The 27089-nt window shown below is 37.8% G+C and overlaps 2 protein-coding genes across 2 annotated transcripts; one reads left to right on the forward strand and one right to left on the reverse strand.

Annotated features, from left to right (window-relative positions):
• The first annotated feature begins 784 nt into the window (after positions 1-784).
• LOC103957884 (outer envelope protein 39, chloroplastic) lies at positions 785-6143 on the forward strand. Its single transcript, XM_009370106.3, has 11 exons — positions 785-1072; positions 1219-1285; positions 1364-1402; positions 1581-1725; positions 1882-2040; positions 2134-2204; positions 2283-2361; positions 2439-2554; positions 3304-3451; positions 3802-3871; positions 5630-6143. The coding sequence occupies exons 1-11, from the start codon at positions 1039-1041 to the stop codon at positions 5785-5787; spliced, it is 1086 nt and encodes a 361-aa protein (XP_009368381.1). The 5' UTR covers positions 785-1038; the 3' UTR covers positions 5788-6143.
• A 480-nt stretch (positions 6144-6623) lies between these two features.
• On the reverse strand, positions 6624-9554 carry LOC103957887. Its single transcript, XM_048571272.1, has 3 exons — positions 9249-9554; positions 7490-7597; positions 6624-7138 (listed from the first exon to the last, which is right to left on the reverse strand). Exons 1-3 carry the CDS (start codon positions 9552-9554, stop codon positions 6827-6829), a joined length of 726 nt encoding a protein of 241 aa, XP_048427229.1. The 3' UTR covers positions 6624-6826.
• Between the last annotated feature and the right edge of the window lie 17535 nt (positions 9555-27089).

Below are 27089 nucleotides of genomic sequence, written 5' to 3' on the forward strand. Positions count from 1 at the left end.
TACTTCTACTTAGTTTTGAAATGGTGTGATAGCATTTGTGTTGACTAGCATATGCCCATGTGCTTGTGTCCATGTAACTTCATCTAGATGTATTTTCAATCCTTTGGATGACCATAGTCACTACCACCATCGTCATTACGAGCTGGATGAGTGAGTTTTGTTTTCACTTCAATCAAGTATCATGCAAATAAAGTCATGTATTCTTCCATTAAGTACCTCCTGGAAATTGAGGAAAAACGAATCCAACAAACATGAACTGCTTAGTGCCTTTTGTTTTCCTGCTGAAAACCCACCATTTAAATGTTCATTCAATTAAGGAAATTAAATATATTAAATAGTATAAAAATTTCAACAATTCACTGAATGGCATCCTCATTCCATTGTGTGATGTGGAAGCATATCTCTCGAGAAATAAACTTTGCCCCTGATGCTATTTCCAGTATGGGCTTTCAATTTTCAACACGCATATTTGGAATAGGTCTATTTCTTTAATGGCCCAACAATGTTTTTTTATTTGATTGTTGATGTATTAAATATATTTTCTTTTTTTTGAACAAACGATATTATCTACATCAATGGGATGGGTGGGCTTGGCCTTACAATAAGTTAGCAATACTGTTATTTAAATTCGTTTTTAACAATAATCAAACTTAAGACCCCTCATTTATCAATAAAAAGGAATATCACTAAATCTTAGTATTGAATAGCATTAGAAGTTCTAGTTTATGACGAATTTTGTTCTTTTAGAAAATGGAACGCTCCCAAACTTGGAACCCACGTGGAGAGAAGACCACTGAAGAAGCAAAAGGGATAACAAACATTGGAAGCAAGGAACTGCTTCTTCCCCTTTCTCCTCGCTCAAATTACACTTTTAAGGACATCAGTCTCTCCCTCTCTCTCTCTCTCTCTCTCTCTCTCCCCTCTACGCTGTGGAACACTAGGCAGCTTCTTCATTCATGCAAGTGCCCAATCCCTTCGAAAGTCCTAAATTCCCATTCAAATTTTAATGGCTGGTTAAGGAAAGTTAATCGGAACGGGATGGGAGCACAGAAGAGCATTCATGCTGGCAAAGGTGAGATAGTAACAATCCTTCATTTCACTACCCAAGATTGTTAGTTAATTTGTTTGTGAAAGTTTTCTTCTTATTTTGTTTTTGTTTGGGATTAATGGGTTGGTTTTTTTATTTCTGCATAATTCTTGTGTTCAATAATGTAACAGCCAAGATTGACGTCAATGTTGATTTCACTCACAAGCTTTGTGCTTCGTTGATGCTTCCTCCTTTGAGGTTCTTGTTCCTTTCATTCCTTCTACTCTTTGTTTTCCGCCATTGGATGATTGATTGATTCCATTCCTTTTCTCACAGTAATGGTAGTGGCAGCCCTCTGTCTCTGATAATTGGAAGGTAAGAGTGTCCTTTTCTTTTATCTTATTTTAGCTTATGAAATTTGGGTTCTTGATGTTTTGAAGTTTTCGGTCTTTTGGTTTGCGGGATATGCAATTTGGGTCAAGAAAGGATATGGGGATAACATCGTTTTTCGGCTAGTTGAACAAACCTGTTACGTTTTTGTTTCTCATTGCAGTCTTTGCATCAAACATCCAAATTTATTTGGGGGAAGTGAGAAGCTTGATGTGTCATGGGATAAGGGGCTGTATGATTCTAATGTTTTGCTGGCTTATAGAAGACCGAGACCCGAATGGCTAGCTCAACAGTCCTTTGTAATACAGGTTATCTATTTATATCTTCTTTTTGTGTTATTCAACTTGGAGAATCTTAAAAAAACTATAAACGACTTCACTAGAGTCTATTTAGCAATCCGGTTTCTCTATTAGCGTAACTCGTCCATAATTGATACAAATTTTGTTTCCCTTTTTACATCTCAGCATTCTATTTCACCCGAGATAGGGGTTCACGGCATTCCCATGGACAATTTCTCACGTTCTGGTAGTGGAGGTGTGAATTTATCTCGATTATCGGTAGGCATGGATCTGAATGAACCTTCAAGTTCCAAATGGAGTAGTACAACTAGCATAAAGTTCGAGGTACCTTACTACATTATCCACTTATAAAAATTCTTGTGGTATCTAATTTCTTCTACACTGTCACTCCCCAGTAATTCATTGTGTGCTATACAGCATGTCCGGCCCGTGAATGATAATGGGCGCCCTATCAGCCTAGATCTTGATGGGTTTCCTGTCACCTGCAGGTAATCTAGGTTTTGAGCACTTTAGTTTCTGAATTTGTTTGACAAATCTTTTTACGTTATAAGATGATTTTCATGCAGTGGAAGTCCCCATGATAGTATGGTAGTTCTAAAGCAAGAATCTCAGTACGCAAAGGCAAATGATCATAGTTTTTTTCATGTAAGGCTTCTTCATATCTTGATCTATAATGTGAAAGATGATATGTGAAACTAACAGGGAGTTTGTCTTGGGTGCAGTTCAGTCTGCAGATAGAACAAGGGATACCAGTTCTATCTAAATGGCTAATCTTCAACAAGTTTAAATTCGTTGCATCCAAGGGAGTCAAACTTGGGCCGGCATTTCTCTTGACAAGGTGAGCTAGTTCCTCATTCTATTGTACAGAGTTTGAGCAAGAGGGCAGTGTTTGTACAATGTAAAAGGTGGAAGCAAGCGTGCAAGAAGCATTTGACATGAATTAGAACTAGTAGTCTTTGATGATACCCTATTCCCAGTTGGACTTGCTTTCCCAGATGAAGAAGGAATATGTTTTGGTAATTAGTTCCCAATTACTTTCCAACTGGTAAAGCCCTCTTTCGTGGATATATAAGGAAAGTTTCTGACATGAATTTGGATCGCAAGCAAGAGAGAATACCATTCAGAATTCCCCTCCAAATATGAGCAGGATACCATTCCAGAGAGAGCGTGAGCATAGAGCAAAACAATTGAATACCACTCAAGGAATTAGAGTGAGAGAACATTGAATGGAAGAGTGTGTAGAAGAGAAAAAGATAAGAGTTTTTTCTTGTTTTCTTGTTCTTGTCCTCTCTAGTTTTTCATCGAGCCTTGAACTTAAAGGTTTGATAAGATATTTTATTTCACCCGTTATTAATATAGTGGAGATTTGTTGTGTCCACTGTGGATGTAGGCGCATAGCTGAACCACGGTAATTCTTGGGTTTGAGTTTGTGTATTATTCGCTTTCTTAAGCACTTTCACAGCAGGAACTTCATAAGTTCCACTTGGTGATTCAGAAGCACAATTCTTCATTTCTATTTGCTTTGTATAATTTATGGATGCTTTAACCTTTTTCTATCTATGTTACCCATACTTTTTCCTCGGACAGAATGACAGGTGGTTCCACCGTAGGGGACATGGCACCTTACCAAGCATTTGCAATTGGAGGTCTTGGCAGTGTTCGGGGGTACGGTGAAGGAGCAGTGGGATCTGGGAGATCATGCCTGGTTGCAAATAGCGAGTTGACATTACCTTTTGTATGTAATACCCTCAGTGTTTTTATTTGGCTTCAAATTCTAATAATCTAGGACATTTGTTGCATTATTTTGTTAGCTTCGAAAGTCATTCCAGAATTTCCCGAGTACTTTTCTACAAGATCATTTGTCAGTAATCATTTTAAACCAATAGAATAGAAACATTCTTTCAGCTATGCCATATGGCTTAACCTAGACACTTTTTTTTTTTTAAGAAACGATCGAATTAGATTTATCAGGCACCTTATTCCTCGTATTTGGTGAGTAATTAATATGTTACAACTTGTTTGTAGTAAATATGAATTCTCACTATTTACTTTTGTTTTTTTGGTCAAATTGTATCTACTGTTTAGAACAAGATGGTGGAAGGTGCTGTTTTCTTGGACTGTGGAACTGATTTGGGGTCTTCTCATCATGTACCTGGTGAGTTCAAATTCCACTTGGTTATATTTCAACTCTTTGACTTGGTTATTGGTTTATCGGTCTTGGAAATTTAATCCAAATAATTAAGTCTGCTACAATAAGGGAAAGGAAATACATTGTAGGCTGTGGCTAACAAACTGATGAGAAGATTAAAAAAAAAAAGTTGCTGATCTTGAAATTTATGATCAATCTAAAAACCTCATCAAAGTTGTAATGGAGGCCTTTTCCCTTCCCTTATTGGGAGGTAAGGTTGTTACCGTATACCTAAAGCTACTGATTTTGCACTTACCTCTGTTGTTGTCACTTGTCACCTTGGGCTTGAGATTGGTGCTGTTATATGTGGACCTTTTAGGCAAGTAAGTGGGGGCTGGTGATGTTATACCGGTTCTTTCTGTTGTCTTCAGAAAGAACTGATGCGAAGATCCTTTACTGTAACTTCTTTTGACTAATTGATTACAAAGCACTCGTCTGTATTTTGGTCGTGAATGGTCAGTGACAATGTTGGTGTGGAAGACTTCTGAACCATACTGCTGATTTCTTCCTTTTCCAACTTGGTAATTTTGGAACCAATATCAGCCTTACCTACCAAGAATGTGGACGCATATATAACTTTATGATCATCCTTCATTGAACTCAACTGAAAGAACTTCACTTCCTTACCCAATTTCTCGGTTAGTTTCTATGAATTGTTGGAATATCCACCTTTCGCATTGCCCGAGTATTGTTTTGAGTCTTGACCAAGAATATTTCCCATCTTGTTCGGTTTTCATCCTTTCCACTTGACTGCCCTCCTATTGGTTTCGCTGGCAGTGTATTCCTCTACCCTTGTTAGCTTTCTTAACCTTGTTTATTCACCATCTTGGTGAACCCTGCTATTCGAGCACTGATTTGCTCCTTATTTTCTCCAATAGCACTCTCTACCTCACCAGCACTCCTCTCTTGCTGATGAGCTAATCTTACAATTTCTTTTCAAGGAATTGACTTATTGTGCCTGCTGTCCATTTTTCGTTTTAGCATTAGGGATGCCACTGCTCTGGTTCGATTTTGCAGTGAGTCGGTGGCCTTGCAATAATGATGCTGTTTCAGAACTCAAGCTATATCAAGCAGCTCAAGTTAACGACTGCCACGTGAACACTCAAATACAAGAGTGGATGAAGAATGACATGAGTTAAATCTTTTCAGTGAATTTAGTTGCAATTTAACCCCGTCAATGTGGTCCCTCTCTTTTCAACTTGATCAGTAAAGGTTCGCATTGTTACAAATGTTTTTAAGGGCCAGCTGACGAAATAATATTTTTGTGCGGCCAGTTTTAGCAGTAAGCCCCAAAAAGCAACACTTGGTTAGCAACTTAGCAGAACAAATGAGAGTTCGATCCTGGAGAGCTGTGTCTTAGAAGGTTTTTCTTTTCCATAGTCGAGTCATTGATACAAACAACCTATTGTCAAAGGTAGCACTCCACCCAGCATACCCAAGTCCAGTCTCTTTCCAGTGGTAAGTTCTACCGCTGATTGGAGTAACTAATCACCTTTTGGTGCAGGCTCAGAGGCTTAGTTTCCAACCCTCTTATAAGATTCATGGGCAACTTTCTGCATCTTAGGGTGATTATCTTGCTCTTGCTAATCCCTGACCGCACTTAACCTTCTGTTTGTTACTACATGGCCACATTACCACATTACCTTTTCCGTTGTTATTGTACTTCTGATCTCCTAAATTTGTTTATTTGCCTGATATCAAGTCGATTTAATTTTGGAGTTTCAGGAAACCCAGCTCTGAGGCTTGGCAAACCAGGATGCGGAGTTGGGCTCGGATATGGCCTTCGTTTCAAATCACAGTTCGGCCATTTTGTAGTTGATTACGCTATTAATGCCTTTCAGCAGAAAACAGTCTATTTTGGCATCAGCAACCTCGCTTCATGAATGCAACAAGCCGAAGAAGTTGAAGATTTCACACCTTTTCCGCCTCCCCATCCTCTTTTCCAGCTACAGAGCACTGAGGCAGCATATTCATGGTATTCATTACTGATCCAGTTTCAGATTCTGCAGCATCCTAATTCAGAACAATTGAAATGGTCGTCGGATTTCCTCTTTCTCTTGAAATATTTTAGGTTTTTCATGAGATTAATCGGTATATAAGTTTCTACCGGATAGCTTCCGGTTATTCTTTAAAACATAAACCGGACATTTCTTTTTTAATTGGGAAGAGGAATTTGTATGTACAAATATACGTTGCCGCGGTTATAGAATATGGTTTAATGCACATTAATTTTCTTTGTGATCTGGTGTTATTCAAATTTGTATAGAGAAACACTTGCAACAACACAATGCAAGTGTTGCGAAAATGCTATCAGAATTTTAAGGACACGAAAATGATGTTCGCTAAACCTGTCATAACTCGTAGTTTATGTTCGTGTCCACCCTGTTAATGTGGGTATATTGCAGTCCGACATTGCTACCAAGTACGAGTACATGAAAAGTTGAACGAACAGGTACAGATGCAACTAAGAGGGACTCGATTACAAATTATATAACAGAGTAATGCCTGAAAACTTTTCGCCAGGGACCCCGAGACCAGAGGCATGGCAGCGATTTCTGTTATCAAAACGACGGTGAAGAGTTCAAATTTAAGTCTATAGCAGCTTCCATCAGTCCTCAAACCAACTGTAGAAGATAGGGCCGCATACATTCTCAATTTACACGACAACTCTATCTGCTGCACAGCATGAAACGATGAATATCTGATTGCAACAATAACAGGTCTAGAAAAACATATCACTCGCAACAATCTTATACCGGTAATAATTACAAGTCCAACATCTGTAGAAATTTCGGTATACCAAATCGCAAAAAAAACAGAGAGGACAACAATGAGGACAGACAGAGGAAGCAACGATTAAGAATGACAAAATCAAACATCATTATGCACGAACACATTAAATCGATACTTTGGAGTAGAGGTTTAGAAGAACTTGTTATACTGGCTCGTGAGAGAATCTCTGAGATTGGAATACAAGCCATAGAGAGAATACTGCCGAAGGTTCTCCACCTCATACCATGAATTGAGAACCGAGAGATGTTTATCTGTACCGGAGAAAGCCAGTTGTATCCCGAGACTGCAATCTACAGAACCCCCTCTGTTTTTACAGCTTGACATTTTAATGGCGCAGTCTTGTTTGTTAAGACAAACAAAATTGGAGTTTCCTGTGCATTTGGCACACCCATCTCTCTTCCAATACAAGTTTTGCAGCCTACCCTTTTGAAACTCGAGTACCTTCACCAAAACCCATTTGTTGGATTAGAGAATTTACAAAAGGAAAACCATTTAACAAACATCGACTCTTTCAAAGTTACGGAAATTCTCCCCCGCACATGTTTTTTCACGAGTGAAGGGCTTTAGTTAAATCTCAACCATTCTTTTTGGAAAGTGCTATTCAACCCATTTTTAACTCCTACACACCTTTGTCAATTTTTTGCCATTGGTCTTCTTCAATTCATTCGATCCGACGGTCGAAAATTAAGAGGGTGTGTGAGAAGTAAAAATGGGTGTGTGGATACCAGTACCCTTAATTTTTGTCCTTTCATGCGCAAGAGAGCGAAGCTCTTCAAAATTATGCATACTTACCAAGGTAAAACTTGTCACTATGTATGTGCTGTTTGCAACAAAGGCAGGGAGAGATCTTGCAGCATATTTTCTTCCAGCGAACGCCACCATGTATCCACCATATGAATCCTAGAAAGCTCAAAAGGGCATATCATTTAATGACGTGATCCATGTCACGATAAAACACAGGACAGGAAAATGAATACAAAGTTAAGAAAAGCAACAAGTCAACATACACAAAGCCAAAGTTACCAAACAACACCACAGATGTAATTACGTTTAGTTTCTTATATTTTATAGGGGCAAAATTATTTCCAGGTTTCCCATGACAATGAATGATTTGTTTTCCACACCCTTATATCTTTTCTAACTTGATTGTACTATGAGGAGAGGGATTCCAACTCAACCAAGTAAGACGTTACTACGTGGGGGATTGCGAACAGCAGAGGAGTTGGCTTCCTCCACCCCAGTATCTATGAAAGTCAGAAACATAAATTTTGGGTTACAGGGAAGCTGGAATTGATCGTATATGTTTTTTTTTACATCTCCACTTCCAAATACACCAATAAATGGTGGCAAAATAAATGCTCCAGCTAACAGGCCTATAATAAATGTCACTGAGCTTGAGATTACCCCTGTGCCGATCTTCAAAACCAATATTAAGAGTGGGAGAGCCTTGCAAGAAGGACCAAATTCGACCTTCAGATATAATGGGATGAGTAGTATTAGTTGACAGCAGAAAAGGAAAACCCGCACCGAATTCTATCTGAAGGTCAAGTACCCTATCAAAATTCATGAAGCAAATCTAAATCTCTCAATGGAATTTCTTAGTCATAGGTTAGCATTTTCTTCCGTAGTAATTGATCAGAAATGATTCCTCTTGAAGTTATACTGAAATAATGAAACAGTCAATAAGACAGCTCCTCAGAAGATCCCAAAGTATCCTCTTCCTCTGTAATTTCCTTTATCTTCCGTAACCATGTATGAAGCTCACTAGTCAGTGCATACTACTCATGAATCATGATCATACGTTAGATAGAGCTTCTGAATCATGCAAATTTCTCTAAGTGAAAGCATTACATATCATGGACTAGCAGAACAGTTAATTACTACAAAAACAGGAAAAAAATATCCATTTTATGTCTCTTAACACAGCACTAAAATGCAGCTAATAGTTATTCTAATACTCAGAAAATCGAATAATACATCTGTATCTACAAGAACCCCAGACAATTTCAGTACAAGTATGAACCTTGGCAGCTTTGTATCTCTTACACGGAGGGAAGAGCAAATGATCAAAAGCAATCCAATTCTTTCACCCTTTACCCTCAAACAAAGCCCGCTAAACCAAATGCACTCCAAACATTATATTGTAAAATAAAAATTCTTCAGTGAACATGATGCAGAAGAAAACTAAAGACTAGAAGATCCTTGCAGACTTAAACGAATGCACCGTAGTTTCTTTTCACTATTTACTTAAGAATTCTTGCTAACTTGACCTCCCCAGCTTATGTAACTCTCACAGTACGATTTATACACTTCAATTTTCCTTTCTAAAGATGTCAGATTCTATTGCTCATTTATCGCTACATTGCCGGCTAAAATAGTCACAAAAGGGTTTAAATCCAAGTGGGCTAATGGATAATCACATGAACATACATGGTACAAAGAATCAAGAGCATCGGAACCAATCCCATCAATTGGGTAATCAGACAGTCGCATTTCAATCCAGCTCAAAAACTGTAGCAGAAGAACAGTAAAATATAAGAGTTTCATTTACCGGTTGGAAAGAAGAGGTGTTGATAGTGAGGAGGGAGATCTCATCGACTTTGGGTCTAAAGAGCGCGAGCTGGGACTTGGCGGAGGACAGTGAGAGGCGGCGGTCGCAGGGGGAGAGCTGATGCGACTGGTTCCCGTTTAGGAAGAAGGAGTTCTTGGACGCGAATGCGATCCCGAATGTGAAGCCGTCGGACCTCTGAATCTTGGTGTCTAAGCATGGACTGTACACGCTGTTTGTGTTGGCTGCTCCCGCAGTCACCACAATCGACGCCATCGGCAGGAGGAGGAGGAGCATCGCCGCCGCCATTGTTGCTGCCGGTGATTGCATTTTGGGTGGTGGTTATGTAGTGGGATGGATGGTATTTGGGCAGCGGGTGGTGGTGGATGAACAACAGAAGCCAGCTAAGGAAATGTGGGGGTGTTGGCCGGATGTGGACAGTGGAAAATGTGAGCTAGTTTTTGTATCTAAGACGGCTGCTACCGCCTCCAAAGTACAAATCTTTGCGGCGAGGTTTAATTTTGTATTTCTTTTATTATTATTGGAGATGTTTGTCGGTTTATCTCTCAACTTACATAAAGCTGTCAATTTTTTGTCTGAATTTTAATTTTAATTTTAATCGATTACATTTCTAAACTTTTTAATTAGGTGTTGTAGCTTATTTTATCTGACAAGGTTAAAGAGGGTTGGCGGCAAGGGTAGAAAGATTGAGAGGGATGTGTTTGTAGAATTGTAAAGAAATGTGTATTGTTATCTCTCCTATATTGTGTCTTTATTATAGTAATAAAAGGAAAGAAAATATTCATTTTTCCTCGAGTAATACAAGTTGTAATAGGAATTGATAACTAGAATCAAATTTAATCTAAAATTTACACAATCACACTTAAACTAGGAAAGTTTACAACACTACCCCTTGAGTGTGTAAATACTCAAGATAGATTTAGCATCATGCAGAAGTTGAGGAAGTCGACTTATCAACGCTGATCCTAAAGAACAACGCTTATTTTCAATAAGGTAGGAACTTGCATAAGTAGTAAGTCTCACTAAAAAACCCTAAGGCTATGGCAAAAACCGAGGAGGGACAAAATCCATAGTCTAAGGGAAAATGCGTGAGAAATGCAAAGTCAAAAGAAATGTCTACGAGATGTCATCAAGGATATGACCAGCCCAAGGTGAGTACCTCGTTAAAACCTAGTTAGGTAGCAAAAACCCAGTGGGAAAAATGCTCCTAATCGTAGGGAAAAAGAGTACATTAAGATCAAACAAGTATCTTCAGGATACTCCCCATGAGTTTGACACAATTCCAAAGAGAAATAGTAATGTTACAACTCAGAAAGTTTACGCATAACAATTCCATGAACAAGCTTCTAAAACGTCGTCTTCGGGAGTGATTTGGTGAAGAGTTTGGCTAGATTGTCTTGTGAACGGATTTGCATGACTTCAACCTTCTAATACTCTTGTTGTTGATGCGCTTGGTGTTGTCTCTTTTGATATAACCCTTCTTGAGTTGTTCAATGCATGCTGCATTGTCTTCAAAGATTGTCATTGGCACATCAATGGTGGGATAAAGATCGCAGGAGCTTCAAATATGGTCCACAATTGCTCTTAACCAAAAGCATTCACGAGTTGTTTCATTTAAGGCGAGAATTTCAACATTGTTAGACGAAGTGGCAAATAAGGTCTATTTAGTTGACCTTCAAGAGATTGCTGTGCCTCTAACGGTAAAGACATAACCCGTTTGAGAACGCACCTTGTGCATATTAGATAAGTATCCTGCATCGACATAACCAATAAGGTGAGAATCGACTCGAGAAACAGGGGGTGCGGCATCACTCGAGGATCCATAGGGATAGAACAACCTAAATCAATAGTACCTTAAGGTAACGAAAAATGTCTTTCACGCCAGTCCAGTGTCTGTGTGTAGATGCATTACTATATCTTGCCAAAAGATTAACAACGAATGAGATGTCGGGTCTAGTGCATTGAGCTAAGTACAATAAAGCACCTATCACACGTAGATAAGGAATTTTAGGCCCCAAAATCTCTTCATCATCCTCCTTTGGACGAAAGGGATCTTGTTTTGCATCTAGCGATCAAACGACCATAGGAGTACTCGAATGCTTTGTTTTATCCTCATTAAAGCGGTGTAATACCTTCTGGGTGTAGTTCGATTGATGTGCTAAGATTCCATCCGAACAATGCTCTATCTTGAGATCGAGACAGTATCGAGTCTTACCTAGATCTTTCATCTCAAATTCCGACTTCAGGTGCGCGGCAGTTCTTGCGAGCTTTTCAGGAGTTCTGATAAGGTTTATGCCATCAACATATACTGCAACAATTGCAAATCGGAATATGACTTCTTAATGAAAATATAAAGGCATAGTTCGTTGTTCACATATCCTTGACTAGTTAAATACTCACTTGGATAGTTATACCACATTTTTCCAGATTGCTTCAAACCGTAAAGTGAACGCCTCAGCCAAATTGAGAGCGTGTTTCGGGGTTTGGAAATATTTGAACCAGTCAATGTAAGTCATTCGAGAACTTTCATATAGATTTCCGTATCAAGATCCCCATAAAGATACGCTGTTACTACGTCCATCAACTGCATATGTAGTTTTTCGGAAACTACCAAACTAATAAGGTAGCAAAAAGTAATCACATCCATAACAAGTGAATAAGTTTCATCATAGTCAATCCCGGGGTGTTGTGAGAAGCCTTGTGCAACAAGACGAGCTTTGTAACGCACAATTTTGTTTTTCTCGTTACGGTTCCAAACGAAAACCCACTTGTAGCTAACGAGCTTCATATGTGGAGGAGTAGGAGCTACAGGTCCAAACACCTTACATTTCGTAAGTGAATCGAGTTCAACTTGGATTGCTTGTTTCCAGTTTGACTAATCAGTTCTACATCGACATTCATCAACGGAACGCAGTTCAATATCATCGCTCAACATGATCTCAATAGCTATTGCAAATGTTAATGCATCGTCAACAATCATCTCATTTCTACGCCACACATCATCTAAGTTAGCATAATAGATCGAAATCTCACGATTATTGGGAGGAGGATTCGTCTTTTCAATGACGCTTCCATAATCTAGAATTTCCTCATGAGTTGGATAGAATGACTAAGCGATAGTCGGAATGAGTAAGCGATAGTCGGACTCACAGTAGGCTCTTCAGGACCTTGTGCCGTGGGTTTCCTCTTTCGGGGGTGTGAATCTTTTGAACCAAGGGGTCTGCCACGCTTTTATGTAGGGCTAGATGATTGGTTAGCCATTAATGTACGTGAACCACCAATATTGGCATCCCGGGCCTCCAAAAGTGAAGTCCGTCGTACATTTGGTACATCCATCTTTGCAGGTGTATTCACAGCTGGAATATGTGATCTTGGCATACGTGCTAGGACAGTGAAAACATCTGGCATGTTCTGAGCTATGCTCTGAAGATCTAATATACGCTGCACTTTAGTTTCAAACTTAGCGGTGTAGAGATATAAATGAGACAAAGTGGGAGTCATCCATGATAATTCGCGTCGTTCTTTAGGAACATTGACGTTCTTATCTCCCCCTAATGACGGGAAAACTGTCTCATAGAAGTGACAATCCGCAAAACGAGCGGTAAATAGATCGCCTGTCAAAGGTTATAAGTAACGAATAATCAAACGAGAATTATATCCAACTTAGATTCTCATCATTTGCTGAAGCGCCATTTTTGTACATAAGGGCTGTGAGATCGACACATATACTATACAACAAAAAACGCACAGATGCGATATGTCGGGCTCGTATCCGATAACTAACTAAAGAACACTAAATGGTTGTGTCGCAACAGGCCTTAGGCAGACCAACTTTGTTGTGTGCAATATTGCATGGCCTCAAGCAACGATCGGGGGCTTGGTACGTATGACCAACAATCGAGCAATCATTTGTAAGCGCTTAATGAAAGTTTCTGCCAGGCCGTTCTGGGTGTGAACATGGGGTACATGATGTTTAACTTCAACCCCAACTGACATGCTATAGTCATCAAAAGTTTTAGATGTGAATTATCCAGCATTATCCAATCAAATAGATTTAATTGGATAATTAGGGTGGTGAGCCCTGAACATGATAACCCGAGCTAACAGTTTGGAGAATGCAATGTTCGTTGTGGACAACAAGCACACGTGTGACCAACGTGTAGAAGCGTCAACCAAAACTATAAGGTATCTAAATGGTCCGTAGGGAGGGTGAATCGGTCCACAAATGTCCCCTTGAATCTGTTGTAGAAAAATGGAAAGATTCGAACGAATCTTGTCATAAGAAGGCTTAGTAATAAGCTTTCCCATTGAACATGTTGAAGGAAGATTTGTGAAAAACATGTTCATTTAAGCAACATCAATAGCATGCAATTAACAATTAAAGGCGGAATCATGCTTGTATGCACTTAAAACAAAACATTTACCCATGAAATTCAAAGCCTAGTAGATAGGTGAACCAAGACTCAACTCAAAACAAAGTGAGTTGAGAAATTAATACCTTTGTAGATTCCTCTTTGCATAAGCAAAGGCTAATCACCCAAAGAGAGGGCCTTCATTCCTTGCATCTTAGATCCATGGATTTGGATGGATGAAAAGGTTTCTCCAAGTTCCCAAAATTGAGAACCTCTAATGATTCATCACCAAGGCATAATGAAGAAGAAATGAGTGACCTTGGAGGAGTTTGATTGCTAGATGATCCCTCCAAGGTGGCCTAAATTTTAGAGAGAAAGGAGAGCTTGTGTTCTCATCCTTTCCCCAAAAATTACCATATCTAAATTTTAGGCTATAAAGTCCTTTATATAGTCCCTTCAAATAAGTGACCTAATGGACCAAAAGCCCTATTCTTCTAACATGGCAAGCCTATAGGGTTTATTGGGCTTTCAAGCCCTTTGTTTATTCAAGTTGTCATACAACTTGAGTTAATGGGCTTGACATTCAAATCCCATTGGGCCTTGCGGCCCAAAACTAACCCGAGGTCTTTAACGAACTTATTCGTTTGATTAATTAACATATTAATTAATCCTAACCTTAGATAAACAATTAAATCATTTAATTATTCTTACTCATCTCCGTTGTTTCTTCAAACTCTACCTTACTCGGTGAACGATCCATTAGGTTCCTTTTAGCGAGGCAGTGGGCGATTAAAACTCTTTCTAATCGATTGTGAATTGAAACTTACTTTCAATTCTCCCGTTAGTGATAATACACTTTTAGGGCTTCCACAAACCATGGTTGACGCCTAGCAGCATGTCATGGTTACCCAAGCTAATCAGAAGAGGTGGAGAACCTATTCAGTTTTAGGATTACAAATGCAATACGGTCTTTCTCTAATACAATACTCTTGACCACATTGTTTGGTTTGATAGTTTATTCACGTCTACTATCCAATGTGAGTCTTGTGCTTATATGATTACCTTGAATGTGATTTGGAACACATTCCTAAATCTCATTCATACTTTGGCCAAAGATTCTTAATCATATCATAAAGTATTCTCCCTCAAACAGTTTGAAGGTTAGAGATCCCTTGTTGCGCATTCACTTGCCTCCATGGCTAAGTGGCTTAACCCCAACGATGTCATGGACACCCTCCTGATGGAGTGACTTTGACATAATCAAAGATTAAGGACCTAACCACAAGACAACTGTGATACCTCAGGTCAAAAGACTAATTTGCATTATCCCAACCATGAGTTCTCATGTGACATGAATATGAGAACTCTTCGTTGATCGTGTTCAGTGAACTCATTCTCTATTGAGCACCTACGTACTTGTCTTGATGTCACACACACCAATGACTCGAGACTAGTCACTCTCCCTGAGAGAAGACATAGCACGTACTGATCTTAACGGACTGTCAATGCCCAATTGACAATCCTATGATCAGGAACGTTTAGGATGTGTCAACGAAAGAATGGTCTCATGAATCTAACTTCTTTAGATCGCATTCTTCCAATCACATATTCCTTGGACTTATCGTTTAAGCATATAACATTTATATGAGACGGCTCAAACAATAATGTTTGCCCTTAATATTAAACTAGATTAGTTTAACATGTGAAATGTCCATAAAGTATCATCATATGATTGGTTTTAGGGCACATTTCCAACAATCTCCCACTTGCACTAGAGCCAATCAGCTTAGTCATCAGTGATGATACCTCTTCTGTAGTCATTTCATAAATGGCTGAGTAGTAAGCCTAGACAATGGATATCTATATGTTATCCATAGAAGCAACCTTGAGAATAACGACGTCACCATTATACATGATTCTCAATCATGTGGTTCAGTCTCTCATTTAAGTTCAGACCTTGATGAGACCTTGATTCCCTGGCTTGAGCTATCGCCCCATTAGTGTCATACACTTTCTGGTTGGAACCGAATGGAGAGTTCATGAATGAACTTTCCCATCCAAACAACAATGTTGTAAGCTTCTATATGGCAATATATTTTGCATACATGATGGAACACATTAAAGTCATTACTTTTAACGTTTCCACCCAAATATCTCTTTAATCATAATAAAGAGATATCTCATTATCACTTCATTCATAATGAAGAGATATTCTATGATGGATTAGATTCATAATCTAATACATTTACGCTTCCATTACGTTACTCTAATTCTTCCTCATTCTTGAGGAATCCATCCTTAGTATTTCTTAAATACCTAAGGATTCACTTGACAGTTGCCATGGTTCTGATCCTGGGCTTGCACTGATATCATCTTGTACCATTCTAGGTACAACTTATATCAATGTTTTCATACAATATGAAATACATAAATCACCTTTCTGCGTATGCATAAAGGATTCTATTTACGCATTATTTCTTTGGGAGTCAAAGGGTACATTCCCTTTGAGAAGAACAACTTCCTAGTCTCACTAGAATTGTCATTCTAATTGAAGTTTATCATCATATGAGAAACTTCCTAGCATCTCATTGTCTATTTTAGGGATTGATATAATCCAATTATATCTTGATATCTATCATTATAGATTTCCATCCCATGTATATAGACTATGTCTCCCATATACATTCTATCATTATAGAATGTTTAAAGTCATAACTTTAACGATGAAGAATTCCTTTCATTTTCAAAATTAATATATATCATGCATATATATTCAAATTTAGGAATATGATCAACTCCCACTAATCTTTTGTAAACCTAGTAAACAAAAGATTCATTACATCTTTATGAGAAATCAAACAATTGATCTTTTCTCATAAGACGCTTATAGCTCCCACTAGCTTGCTAAGATCCATGATGGATGGATCTCTACAACTAACCTGTCTTGTGATTTATTGTTTTAGACATATATTATCAAGACTATCTTAATAATGGTTTCGGAAACCCATATTATGTCCAAACCATTCAACTGAGACGGTTTATAAACCTTGGAGCTTGTGGTATAGGAACTAAGTTGTCTTAGAAGTATATATCATATATATATGGGTAATTGATAATGTCCAACGAACTAAATCTTATTCATGTTCATTCTTCTCCTAATGGAGAAATTCATTATCTTACGATGCTACTTTTCTTGATATTTTTCAAGGAAATTAATCTAAAGTGTTACTTTTACCTTGGATCAAATCTAAGGAGGTAAATACTTTAGACGTCTTACTCATCTACTTACATTTCTTGAATTCTTTGAAACCTTTTGCAAAGTATTCGGACTTGTGTTTATTCAAAATAAACTATAGTCCAACCGAGAGTGATCTTCGGTGAATGTCATACAACATGAGTAGTATTATGTTGTGGATAAGTGCCACTAACATCTAAGTGAATTAACCTCAACAACTTTGTGATTCTTTCTTCTTTCCAAAAGAATAAAGATTCGAATATTTCGCCTCTATACAATTTTAACAAGAAGGTATTGGATCCGGATCTAACGATCCAAAGCATCCATCTATGACCAACTCGTAACTTATGTTTTAGAGGTGTCACAACTCAGTTGGGATTAGTCACTCCCTTGCAACCTTTTGGGTTTTAAGCATCATCGTATTCTAAACAGTTAAACTACCACATCATCTCTACTATAGAGACAACCAATTAAATTACAATAATCTAATTATTGATTAATAAAGAACAATGTTTTGTCAAACAAAACATTCATCCATCTCTACTATAGTGACGGATTTAAGTTCCTTAAAATTGGAATGTAAAGACAATCTTTAGTATTTTCCAATTTCTTTGGTAGTTCATATGAGGAAGTAAGTACAATCCGCTTTCGCAGAGATCTATATTCGATTCACGTTTGGATTGTGAAGTACTTTCTCTTCTCTCATTAATCTTCTACTTCTTATTAGCACACTTTTACAACAATTGTAAAACATAGTTACTAATACAGAATCATGCATTCAAGTAGAAGAACCAACTGTTATGAACTTTTCAAGAACATTTTACAATACCTTCGAAAGGTGTGTTCTTGACACTTGCAACACATTTCTTGCAAATACCCCTTCCAATGTCCATCCTTTCATAAAGAAAGTTTGTTCCCTTGGAGTTATTTTGCCTTCTTCATTTGACTTCTCCTTTGACTACAATAGTCATGGTCCCTAAACTCCCACTATCTCTCTTGAAACTTATTTCAATTGTGTTATACACATCAAACAATTTGGAGAGTGTGCGGTTATTGTTCACTATATAGTTTACAATAAACTTAGTGAACCATTAGGATAGGGACACAAAGGTGAAGTCTTTGCCTAGTTTCCGTCTCGTTAAGTGGTTTAACACTTCAACACTCAATGATTCAAAATCATCATAAGTCCATATAAATGGACTATTTTTGTCAACCAACCATTATGTTCTAAACATAATAACAAACTTTCAAGAGTTGTTCAAGGCAACTCTCATTTCTTCATACAACAATTTATAAGTGAAGAATCATGGCACATAAAGCGTCCATGCCCTTGTGCTTACTTCAAAAGCTCCTTGTTTATGTAACAAAGAAACAAGCACTAAAGTTTGTGTTGATTAAGGGTTGTTCAAAGCAACTCTTATTTCTTCATACAACAATTTGTATTTGAAGAATTATGACATTAAAAGTGTTGTCCTTCTCATGTTAGACTTATCTAACATATTCTTCCAATGATACATTATCAATAGGAAGATTGTGAGGATGAGACTACTTAGTTACATCTACAAGCCATTAAAGACAATCTATGGGATTGTAGAACTAAGTCCGGAAATTAAAGCGTTCGGTTTTTCTTTGTCAAGTTTTGGATAGCGTTTGCAAATATATTGGTAAACAAATACATAACGAATATAAATTGATTGATTTTAAGCCATTTGATTCGGGTCTTTAAATCAAATAGCACCACCCACTATTTTTGGCAAATTCCATATCCCTCATGGGAATTCGAGAGTTTTGGAGGAAACTCTTAGTAGGGTATGGGAGGCTCACTATTACCAAGCCCACCTCACGATGATACGATATCGGCTAGCATTAATAATAATGAGAGAGTACGCTTACTCATTTGCATCTCTTGCAAGTACCCATCTTATTTGGCCTCTAGAGAATGTTGCCTCACAATGATATGATATCGGCGCCATTGCACTTAGTTAAGTTATTCCCACCATGCTTAGTTCATGAAGGGGTTCAAGAATAGCCTCACAATGATATGATATTGGCCATCCTCGTTGCCTACACTCACCTCATCATATGCGTATAGACTCCTCCTGAGTGTAAGCATGCACTTTGTACTCCCCCATGATAGGGTGAAGCCGGTGTACAAGTCACAAACGATTGGAGCCTACCACGGTGGAAGGCCACGAAGAGATATTCAAAGCATCTCTCGCTTATCAACTTAATAATGGTTTGGTTGAGGGTTTTAGGTCTCATCACATAAATATTCATTTTAATCTAATTAAAACAATTTTGGTCCTATTACAACTATTGGTCCATTTGATTGATTTAGTTGTATATATTACTCCCACTAAGCTTTTAAAACGGTTTTTAAAGCAAGAGTATATGATACTACTAACATAAGGTTTGCATTCATTGATGGACTATATAGTTGCCTTAGGGCCTTAGGATGACTATGAACCTTTGATTCGATTCAACACGAGCCTAGTGTTGAATCTCGGTCTAGGGATGGAGATTGATTTTAGTTACGCGTTTAATCACATTAAGGCGTGTTGTCTTAGGGCGTTGGACCCAACTACTCCAATTTCATGCATATCGAATAAAACAAGAAAGGAGTACTTCAAAGTAAATAAGAGCTTATGCTCTTTTACAACAATTGATCAAATCAAATTACTTTAAAGTAAAGAAGAGCTTATGCTCTTTTACAACAATTGATCATATCAAATTACAACCAAAATTTAATCTACACATTCCTATGGTTCAAACAAATTTGAAACGGCCTTTCACATAGCTCAATTATAGTAGGCTTAGGTTCATAATCACCCTTTCTTTAATTAATTAACGCTTTAACTAATTAAACTTGAATGCAACATTTTCATTTGGTTTTTGTATCCATAGAATTGATTTAAATGGAGCTAAATGAAATGAAAATCCAATTCTCTTTTAAAGAGACAAAACAATTTTGTTCTCTACCTAATTTGGGCCAAAATGCTATGACCTCAACTTGTTTGGGCCATAGTGCAATTAACCTCAACTTTTGGGCTATTTTGCAAAAACTTAAACTTTTGGGGTCACTTTGTAAAAACACAAAAGTCCACTACTTCATGTAATTACAACTAGAACCCAAAATTTCCACAAAAAAATAAAACTTCATTAAAGGAGCAAAACAATTTGTCCTTTTAGTGATTTTGGACATTTACGTAAAAACGTAAACTTTTGGGTCAAAATGCAAATACACAAAAGTATCAAAACTTTATATAATTGCATGAAAGCCCCACAAGGACCCTAATTGAGTAGGGTGGCCGGCCATTTGAAACAAAATGTATAAAAATTTCAAAGTTTTTGTAAGTGGGGTGTGTGTAATGGAATAAATCATTACACACCAACCCACTAAAATTTCTTTAATTTTTCAAAATAAATATCTAATATATTTAAACATAAGAAATATTTCAAAACAAAAACTTTATGAAATAAATCAAAACTTTGAATCAAAACACCAAACCTTTTGTTCTTGGCAAGAACATATCAAGAACAATAAAGAACATCCATGAAAACCCATAAGAGCTCCATGAACATTTTTCACCCAAAAACATACCAAAACCACTCAAACTTAAGGGAAATAACATACAACCATACTAGGGTACATAGGGGTTCCAAAAGTCACTTTAAAACACTTTTAACAAGTCAAACAAGAACCCAAAATTCCACCCTTTGGATTTGGCCGAATTTCCCCAAAAACATGGCACCAAATTTTAGCTCCAAAATTCATGCTCATATGAACTACATCTACAACATTTGAGATGGCAAATTTTCTAACAAAATTTACATTCAAAGAAGCAAGAATAAAGCTTGTAACAATTACAACATTCAAATCACAAACTATGAACTACAAAACCCAAAAGGATTCACCAACTACTAGACTTAGGCTCTTGATACCACTTGAAGGAAGATTTGTGAAAAACATGTTCATTTAAGCAACATCAATAGCATGCAATTAACAATTAAAGGCGGAATCATGCTTGTATGCACTTAAAACAAAACATTTACCCATGAAATTCAAAGCCTAGTAGATAGGTGAACCAAGACTCAACTCAAAACAAAGTGAGTTGAGAAATCAATACCTTTGTAGATTCCTCTTTGCATAAGCAAAGGCTAATCACCCAAAGAGAGGGCCTTCATTCCTTGCATTAAATCCATGGATTTGGATGGATGAAAAGGTTTCTCCAAGTTCCCAAAATTGAGAACCTCTAATGATTCATCACCAAGGCATAATGAAGAAGAAATGAGTGACCTTGGAGGAGTTTGATTGCTAGATGATCCCTCCAAGGTGGCCTAAATTTTAGAGAGAAAGGAGAGCTTGTGTTCTCATCCTTTCCCCAAAAATTACCATATCTAAATTTTAGGCTATAAAGTCCTTTATATAGTCCCTTCAAATAAGTGACCTAATGGACCAAAAGCCCTATTCTTCTAACATGGCAAGCCTATAGGGTTTATTGGGCTTTCAAGCCCTTTGTTTATTCAAGTTGTCATACAACTTGAGTTAATGGGCTTGACATTCAAATCCCATTGGGCCTTGCGGCCCAAAACTAACCCGAGGTCTTTAACGAACTTATTCGTTTGATTAATTAACATATTAATTAATCCTAGCCTTAGATAAACAATTAAACCATTTAATTATTCTTACTCATCTCCGTTGTTTCTTCAAACTCTACCTTAGTCGGTGAACGATCCATTAGGTTCCTTTTAGGGAGGCAGTGGGCGATTAAAACTCTTTCTAATCGATTGTGAATTGAAACTTACTTTCAATTCTCCCGTTAGTGATAATACACTTTTAGGGCTTTCACAAACCATGGTTGACGCCTAGCAGCATGTCATGGTTACCCAAGCTAATCAGAAGAGGTGGAGAACCTATTCAGTTTTAGGATTACAAATGCAATACGGTCTTTCTCTAATACAATACTCTTGACCACATTGTTTGGTTTGATAGTTTATTCATGTCTACTATCCAATGTGAGTCTTGTGCTTATATGATTACCTTGAATGTGATTTGGAATACATTCCTAAATCTCATTCATACTTTGGCCAAAGATTCTTAATCATATCATAGAGTATTCTCCCTCAAACAGTTTGAAGGTTAGAGATCCCTTGTTGCGCATTCACTTGCCTCCATGGCTAAGTGGCTTAACCCCAACGATGCCATGGACACCCTCCTGATGGAGTGACTTTGACATAATCAAAGATTAAGGACCTAACCACAAGACAACTGTGATGTCTCAGGTCAAAAGACTAATTTGCATTATCCCAACCATGAGTTCTCATGTGACATGAATATGAGAACTCTTCGTTGATCGTGTTCAGTGAACTCATTCTCTATTGAGCACCTACGTACTTGTCTTGATGTCACACACACCAATGACTCGAGACTAGTCACTCTCCCTGAGAGAAGACATAGCACGTATTGATCTTAACGGACTGTCAATGCCCAATTGGCAATCCTATGATCAGGAACGTTTAGGATGTGTCAACGAAAGAATGGTCTCATGAATCTAACTTCTTTAGATCGCATTCTTCCAATCACATATTCCTTGGACTTATCGTTTAAGCATATAACATTTATATGAGACGGCTCAAACAATAATGTTTGCCCTTAATATTAAACTAGATTAGTTTAACATGTGAAATGTCCATAAAGTATCATCATATGATTGGTTTTAGGGCACATTTCCAACACATGTTTGACATGCGATTCCTTGGATCGAACCTAAACTTCGGGTTAGTGGATGCTCGTGAGAAAATTTGAGGATACGGTGCAACGCTATTCGTCTAGGATGTCCCAAATGATCATGCCAAAGTATAATTTTGTGCACGGTCCCAGTAGTAGGGTCGGCCACATAGTGGCATTCTATGGGGCGTATAGTCGTAGTATACAGATCACTCGAGATACTCTTCATCTTCTCTATAATAAGTTTCTGGCCATATTTGTAGGAAGTTATGCGCAGAAATTCAACTCCGTTTTCTACGTGGGTTTCAGCTTGGTCATTGTTATCTCTAATGTCCTTGAAACTCAACAACATTCTTCCGAAACGTGGAGAATAGAGTGCCTCAGAAATGGTCAAGATTGTACCATTTGACAACATTATACGTGCCTTACCATATCCTTCAATCAGGTCAGATGGGCCTGAGAAGGTTATCAGAGGTGCATTCTTAGGTATGAAGTTAGTGAAATAGATGCGTTCAACCAAAACATTGTGCGTGGTTGCACTATCTACCAAACAACTAACTTCTCCACTAATCATACCTGGAATGAAAAATTAATTTGAATTGGTAACATGCATAAAGGTTCTAAAAACAAATATTAATTCAAAATAATTTCATTTATTCAAGGATGGTAATTAATTAAAACTTAATATCCAAAAAACAAATCACCAACAAATAATTCAAACATAAAGGAAAATTCTCCAAAAATCAACCAAAAACAAAGGGGGGAGGGTTCGGCCACTAGGTGGAATTTGGCCCCATTGTCTTATTTCAACTAAAAATTAAGTCTATGTCTAAGATTCTAATCTTCCATAAGGGTGGTATCCTCCTGAAAGTGAAAAACCTTAATCTTTGTAGTCTCTGGTTTGTCCACTTGCATGAAATTTGATTTAAACTTCGTACGACGAGAATGATATTCATCTACAACCCTCTTGGGAGCTCGACAAACACGGGACCAATGGTTCTTTGAACCACAATGATAGCACATATCCGCATCCATGGTTTCAGGTGCTTTGAATTTATTCTTGAAGTTCGGGGCCTTGGGAGCGAGGTTTGAGCGCTTCTGGGCTTTGTTTCCTCCCTTGGATGGGCCTTGACTCTGTTGACTTTGGTGGGATGGCTTTTGATCGCCCCTACAACGCCTCGCGTTTCAGGCATTGGTTTATGCTAGAATATGCTTCAGGCATAGCAGTTGCCCTAGTAGGTCGAGCTTGATAAATTTTCATCAATAGCTGGTTTTGTTTTTTAGCAAGAAGTAAAACAGAGATCAAATCTGAGAACTTAGTGAACTTTTGAGCTCTATATTGTTGCTGCAAGTCGAATGTCTTCTCTAGAAAATCCTCTTCGGTCAAAGTTTTGAGAAGTGATTGGATTCGACAAACTTCAGAATTATATTTATTCACAGACTTAAAGTCTTGGAAGCGCAAATGCTACCAGTCATGTCTTGCTTCAAACAAGAATATGTCCTTTTGGTGATCAAAATGATCAGCCAAAGCGACCCATAGTGCACATGGATCAATCTCAGCAAGATACTTAGTTTGCAGAGCGTCATGGATATGTCTTTGGATGAAGATCATAGCGGTGGCTTTTTCAGCTTCGTCAACAGGGTTGTCCGTCTCTTCTTTAACAGCGGGATGCAAGTTTTTTGCAATGAGGTGGAGCTTCACATCTTGGACCACTTGAGGTAGTTCCTTCCAGAGACCTCTAAAGCGGTGAAGTCAAGTTTGTTCAAATTCGACATATTCCTATCACAAAATAGATGGACAAGATGTGGTTAGCGTAATGGAGAAAAATCATGTCATGCCCCGAACTCGGGGTTGGTGAAAAAATAACACCTCACACCCAGAATGTGAATGAAAGTAAAAATAAATAAAAGGAAATTGACACGGGTTGGAAAATGAACTCCTCTTATAACTCCAAAACCTTACAGGGTGTGCAAAAGTAATCAATTAAAAATCCTTAAACTTCTCCTCAATCACAACCTTAGCTCTTCCAACACTTGTCTTGCCAAATAACTCATTTGTAAAATAATAGGTGAGGGGTAAGCAACAACCACTGTCGCTAAGTGAGTAGAATATTTAATATGCCAGTCAAGCTTGCCATTTTAATCACATTATAAAATAGGATAATAATATCAAATCATTATACACATAATGCCATATCACATCATCCCTTCACGTGTTCATTTTATCCTTCATAAATTGTAACTCACCACGTGACCCCTAATGGCCTTCTTGCCCTAATGTTCCCGTGTGTAGTTTACATTTATCCCTCGGATTAATGCAACACTAAAGTTCTTATGCTTCATGAACAATTCCAAATAATCCAGACATTACCATATATAATAACTCTGTAAATATTTCAACAAATCCAACATGCTTGACTTGAAATAGAGAGATATTTGAAATTAGATAAATCCCACGATAACTCATGGTTTTTCGTTTATCAGAAAATAAGAATATTTGGAAACACATTACATAAATCACTCACCTCGATAACTCGAATCTTGGCAAGACAACTCACTAACAATCTCCCCGCAACAAACCCTAGCTCTCTCTTTTTCTCTCTCTCTCTCTCTTTCCGTGTAACATGCATGCTCTGCATGCTGCCTTCTTTTTATGCTCCAAAAACAATGGAGCAAAGCTCCTATTTTTACTAGTAGACAGTCAACTATGACCTCCAATTGGTTGGCTTGGCGGCTAACGTGATATATTATGCATGGATAAAATTACACTAATGCATGCTAGGTTGACAAGTGGATTCGAAGATGACTGTAAGAAATGGGCAAAGGTGAGATGAACAAGTGGCTATCAAGTGTAAAAACTAGGTCAAGACACATGGTCATAAAATTAGGATAATGATGAAAGCAACATTCTTATCCTACGGAAAGAAAATGGGAAAAATGGTGGAGCTCTATTATCTACAAAATTTGCAAGCAATCAATATGCCACCTTCTGCTAATCTTTATACCTCCATGTTATGGGTTTGACAACTGCCAACCTTATTTGCCAATTGCTCCATATTATGCCACGTCCAAAAAATAGTAATGACACCTCTCACTATTAGGTTTAACACGTGAACAGTTATGTAAAAGCTTATCTTAGGTTCATTCTAACTAGAAATATCCACAAATACAACTTATAATACGGGACGTTACAAATCAATTCATTCACATAGGAGTAGAACATACAGGTTCTAATAGACATGTATTGGTTTACTTTTGCATGAAAAAACTTCGGGTTTTGATAGGAGCATATTTAGGCGACTTAGCTAGCTTATTCTTGTGCATTTGTGTTATTATTTCTTAGTTAATGTAGTATTTCAACTCATTTTCATGTGTTTGTAGGTCCAAAGGGTTAAAGTACCAAGAAAGTGAATTTTGGTGCATTTTGGAGCAGTTTTGGGCACTAAATGGATAGCACATGTATGGGCCAACATGGATGGACGAATTTGGAGTTCCAAAGGCCAGAAATCTGATGAAAAGATGAAGAAATTAAACTCAAGACAAAGTGGATAAGGAATTAGCTCAAAAGAGGAACATTATCCAAAACCTTATCCAACCTTATCCAACCTTATCCAACATTATCCAAAACCTTATCTTATCCTATCCTAACCTTATCATGCCTTAATCCTAGCTGCAAGGGGACCTAAATATATACTTCTATAACCTATTTCTAGAAGCATTCTCTTCTAGAAGGCCCAAATCAACCACAAAGCACATTATTTCTAGAAACCCTACAAAGGTGGCGCCTATTCCCTTCTAGAATGCCTTGCCTTGCCTTGCAAGCCACTTTCCTTTCCCTCCAATTGTTGCCGCACCTATCTAGGCCTTATCCCTTTTGGATTCTGATTTGCTAGGCCTTATTCCTTGTGGATTTGGGTTACACAAATCCTTTTCTGAAACTAATTGGGCCAAACCCTCTCCTAAGTGGATTAAATCAATTGTGCCGAAACCTAGGGCCCTAAGCCTTCAAAATCTGTTAAGTTGTAACCTTAATTTAATTAACCCTAAGGTTGGCCGAACTATATATTCATATTTTCAACCTCAAATTCGGATGGGCCCTTGATGCTATTCAGAAATTCCTTGCCGTAAGCCCTCGCCTCCATTCTCCATCATCCATTCAATCCTAACACCTCCATACACAATCTGCCGCAACCCTTCACCATAATTAGCCATCAATCATCATCCCAAGCAAGAATACATCATTCATAACCCCCAAAACCACCACACACACCTTGTGCCGCAGCAAGGAAGAAGAAGGAAAGCCCTAGACGTACATGCCATTTGACTTGGAGTTTCTGGAACGTTTTAGGTGTAATCTTTCTTGTGTTTTTCAATGCTTAAATTCAAGAATCTTTGTTGTGTGAGTATGAGGAACTAATTCCCTTCTAGCTAGGGGGAATTTCGAAACCATGGCTATATTGGCATTATGATTTGATTACTTCCAGTTGTGATTTCATGAATTGTGAAAT

Source organism: the organism of the source record quoted next, unplaced genomic scaffold (assembly GCF_019419815.1).
Source record: "Pyrus x bretschneideri cultivar Hongxiangsu unplaced genomic scaffold, Pyrus_bretschneideri_v1 Contig58, whole genome shotgun sequence".
In the NCBI taxonomy this organism is placed as follows: Eukaryota; Viridiplantae; Streptophyta; class Magnoliopsida; order Rosales; family Rosaceae; genus Pyrus; species Pyrus x bretschneideri.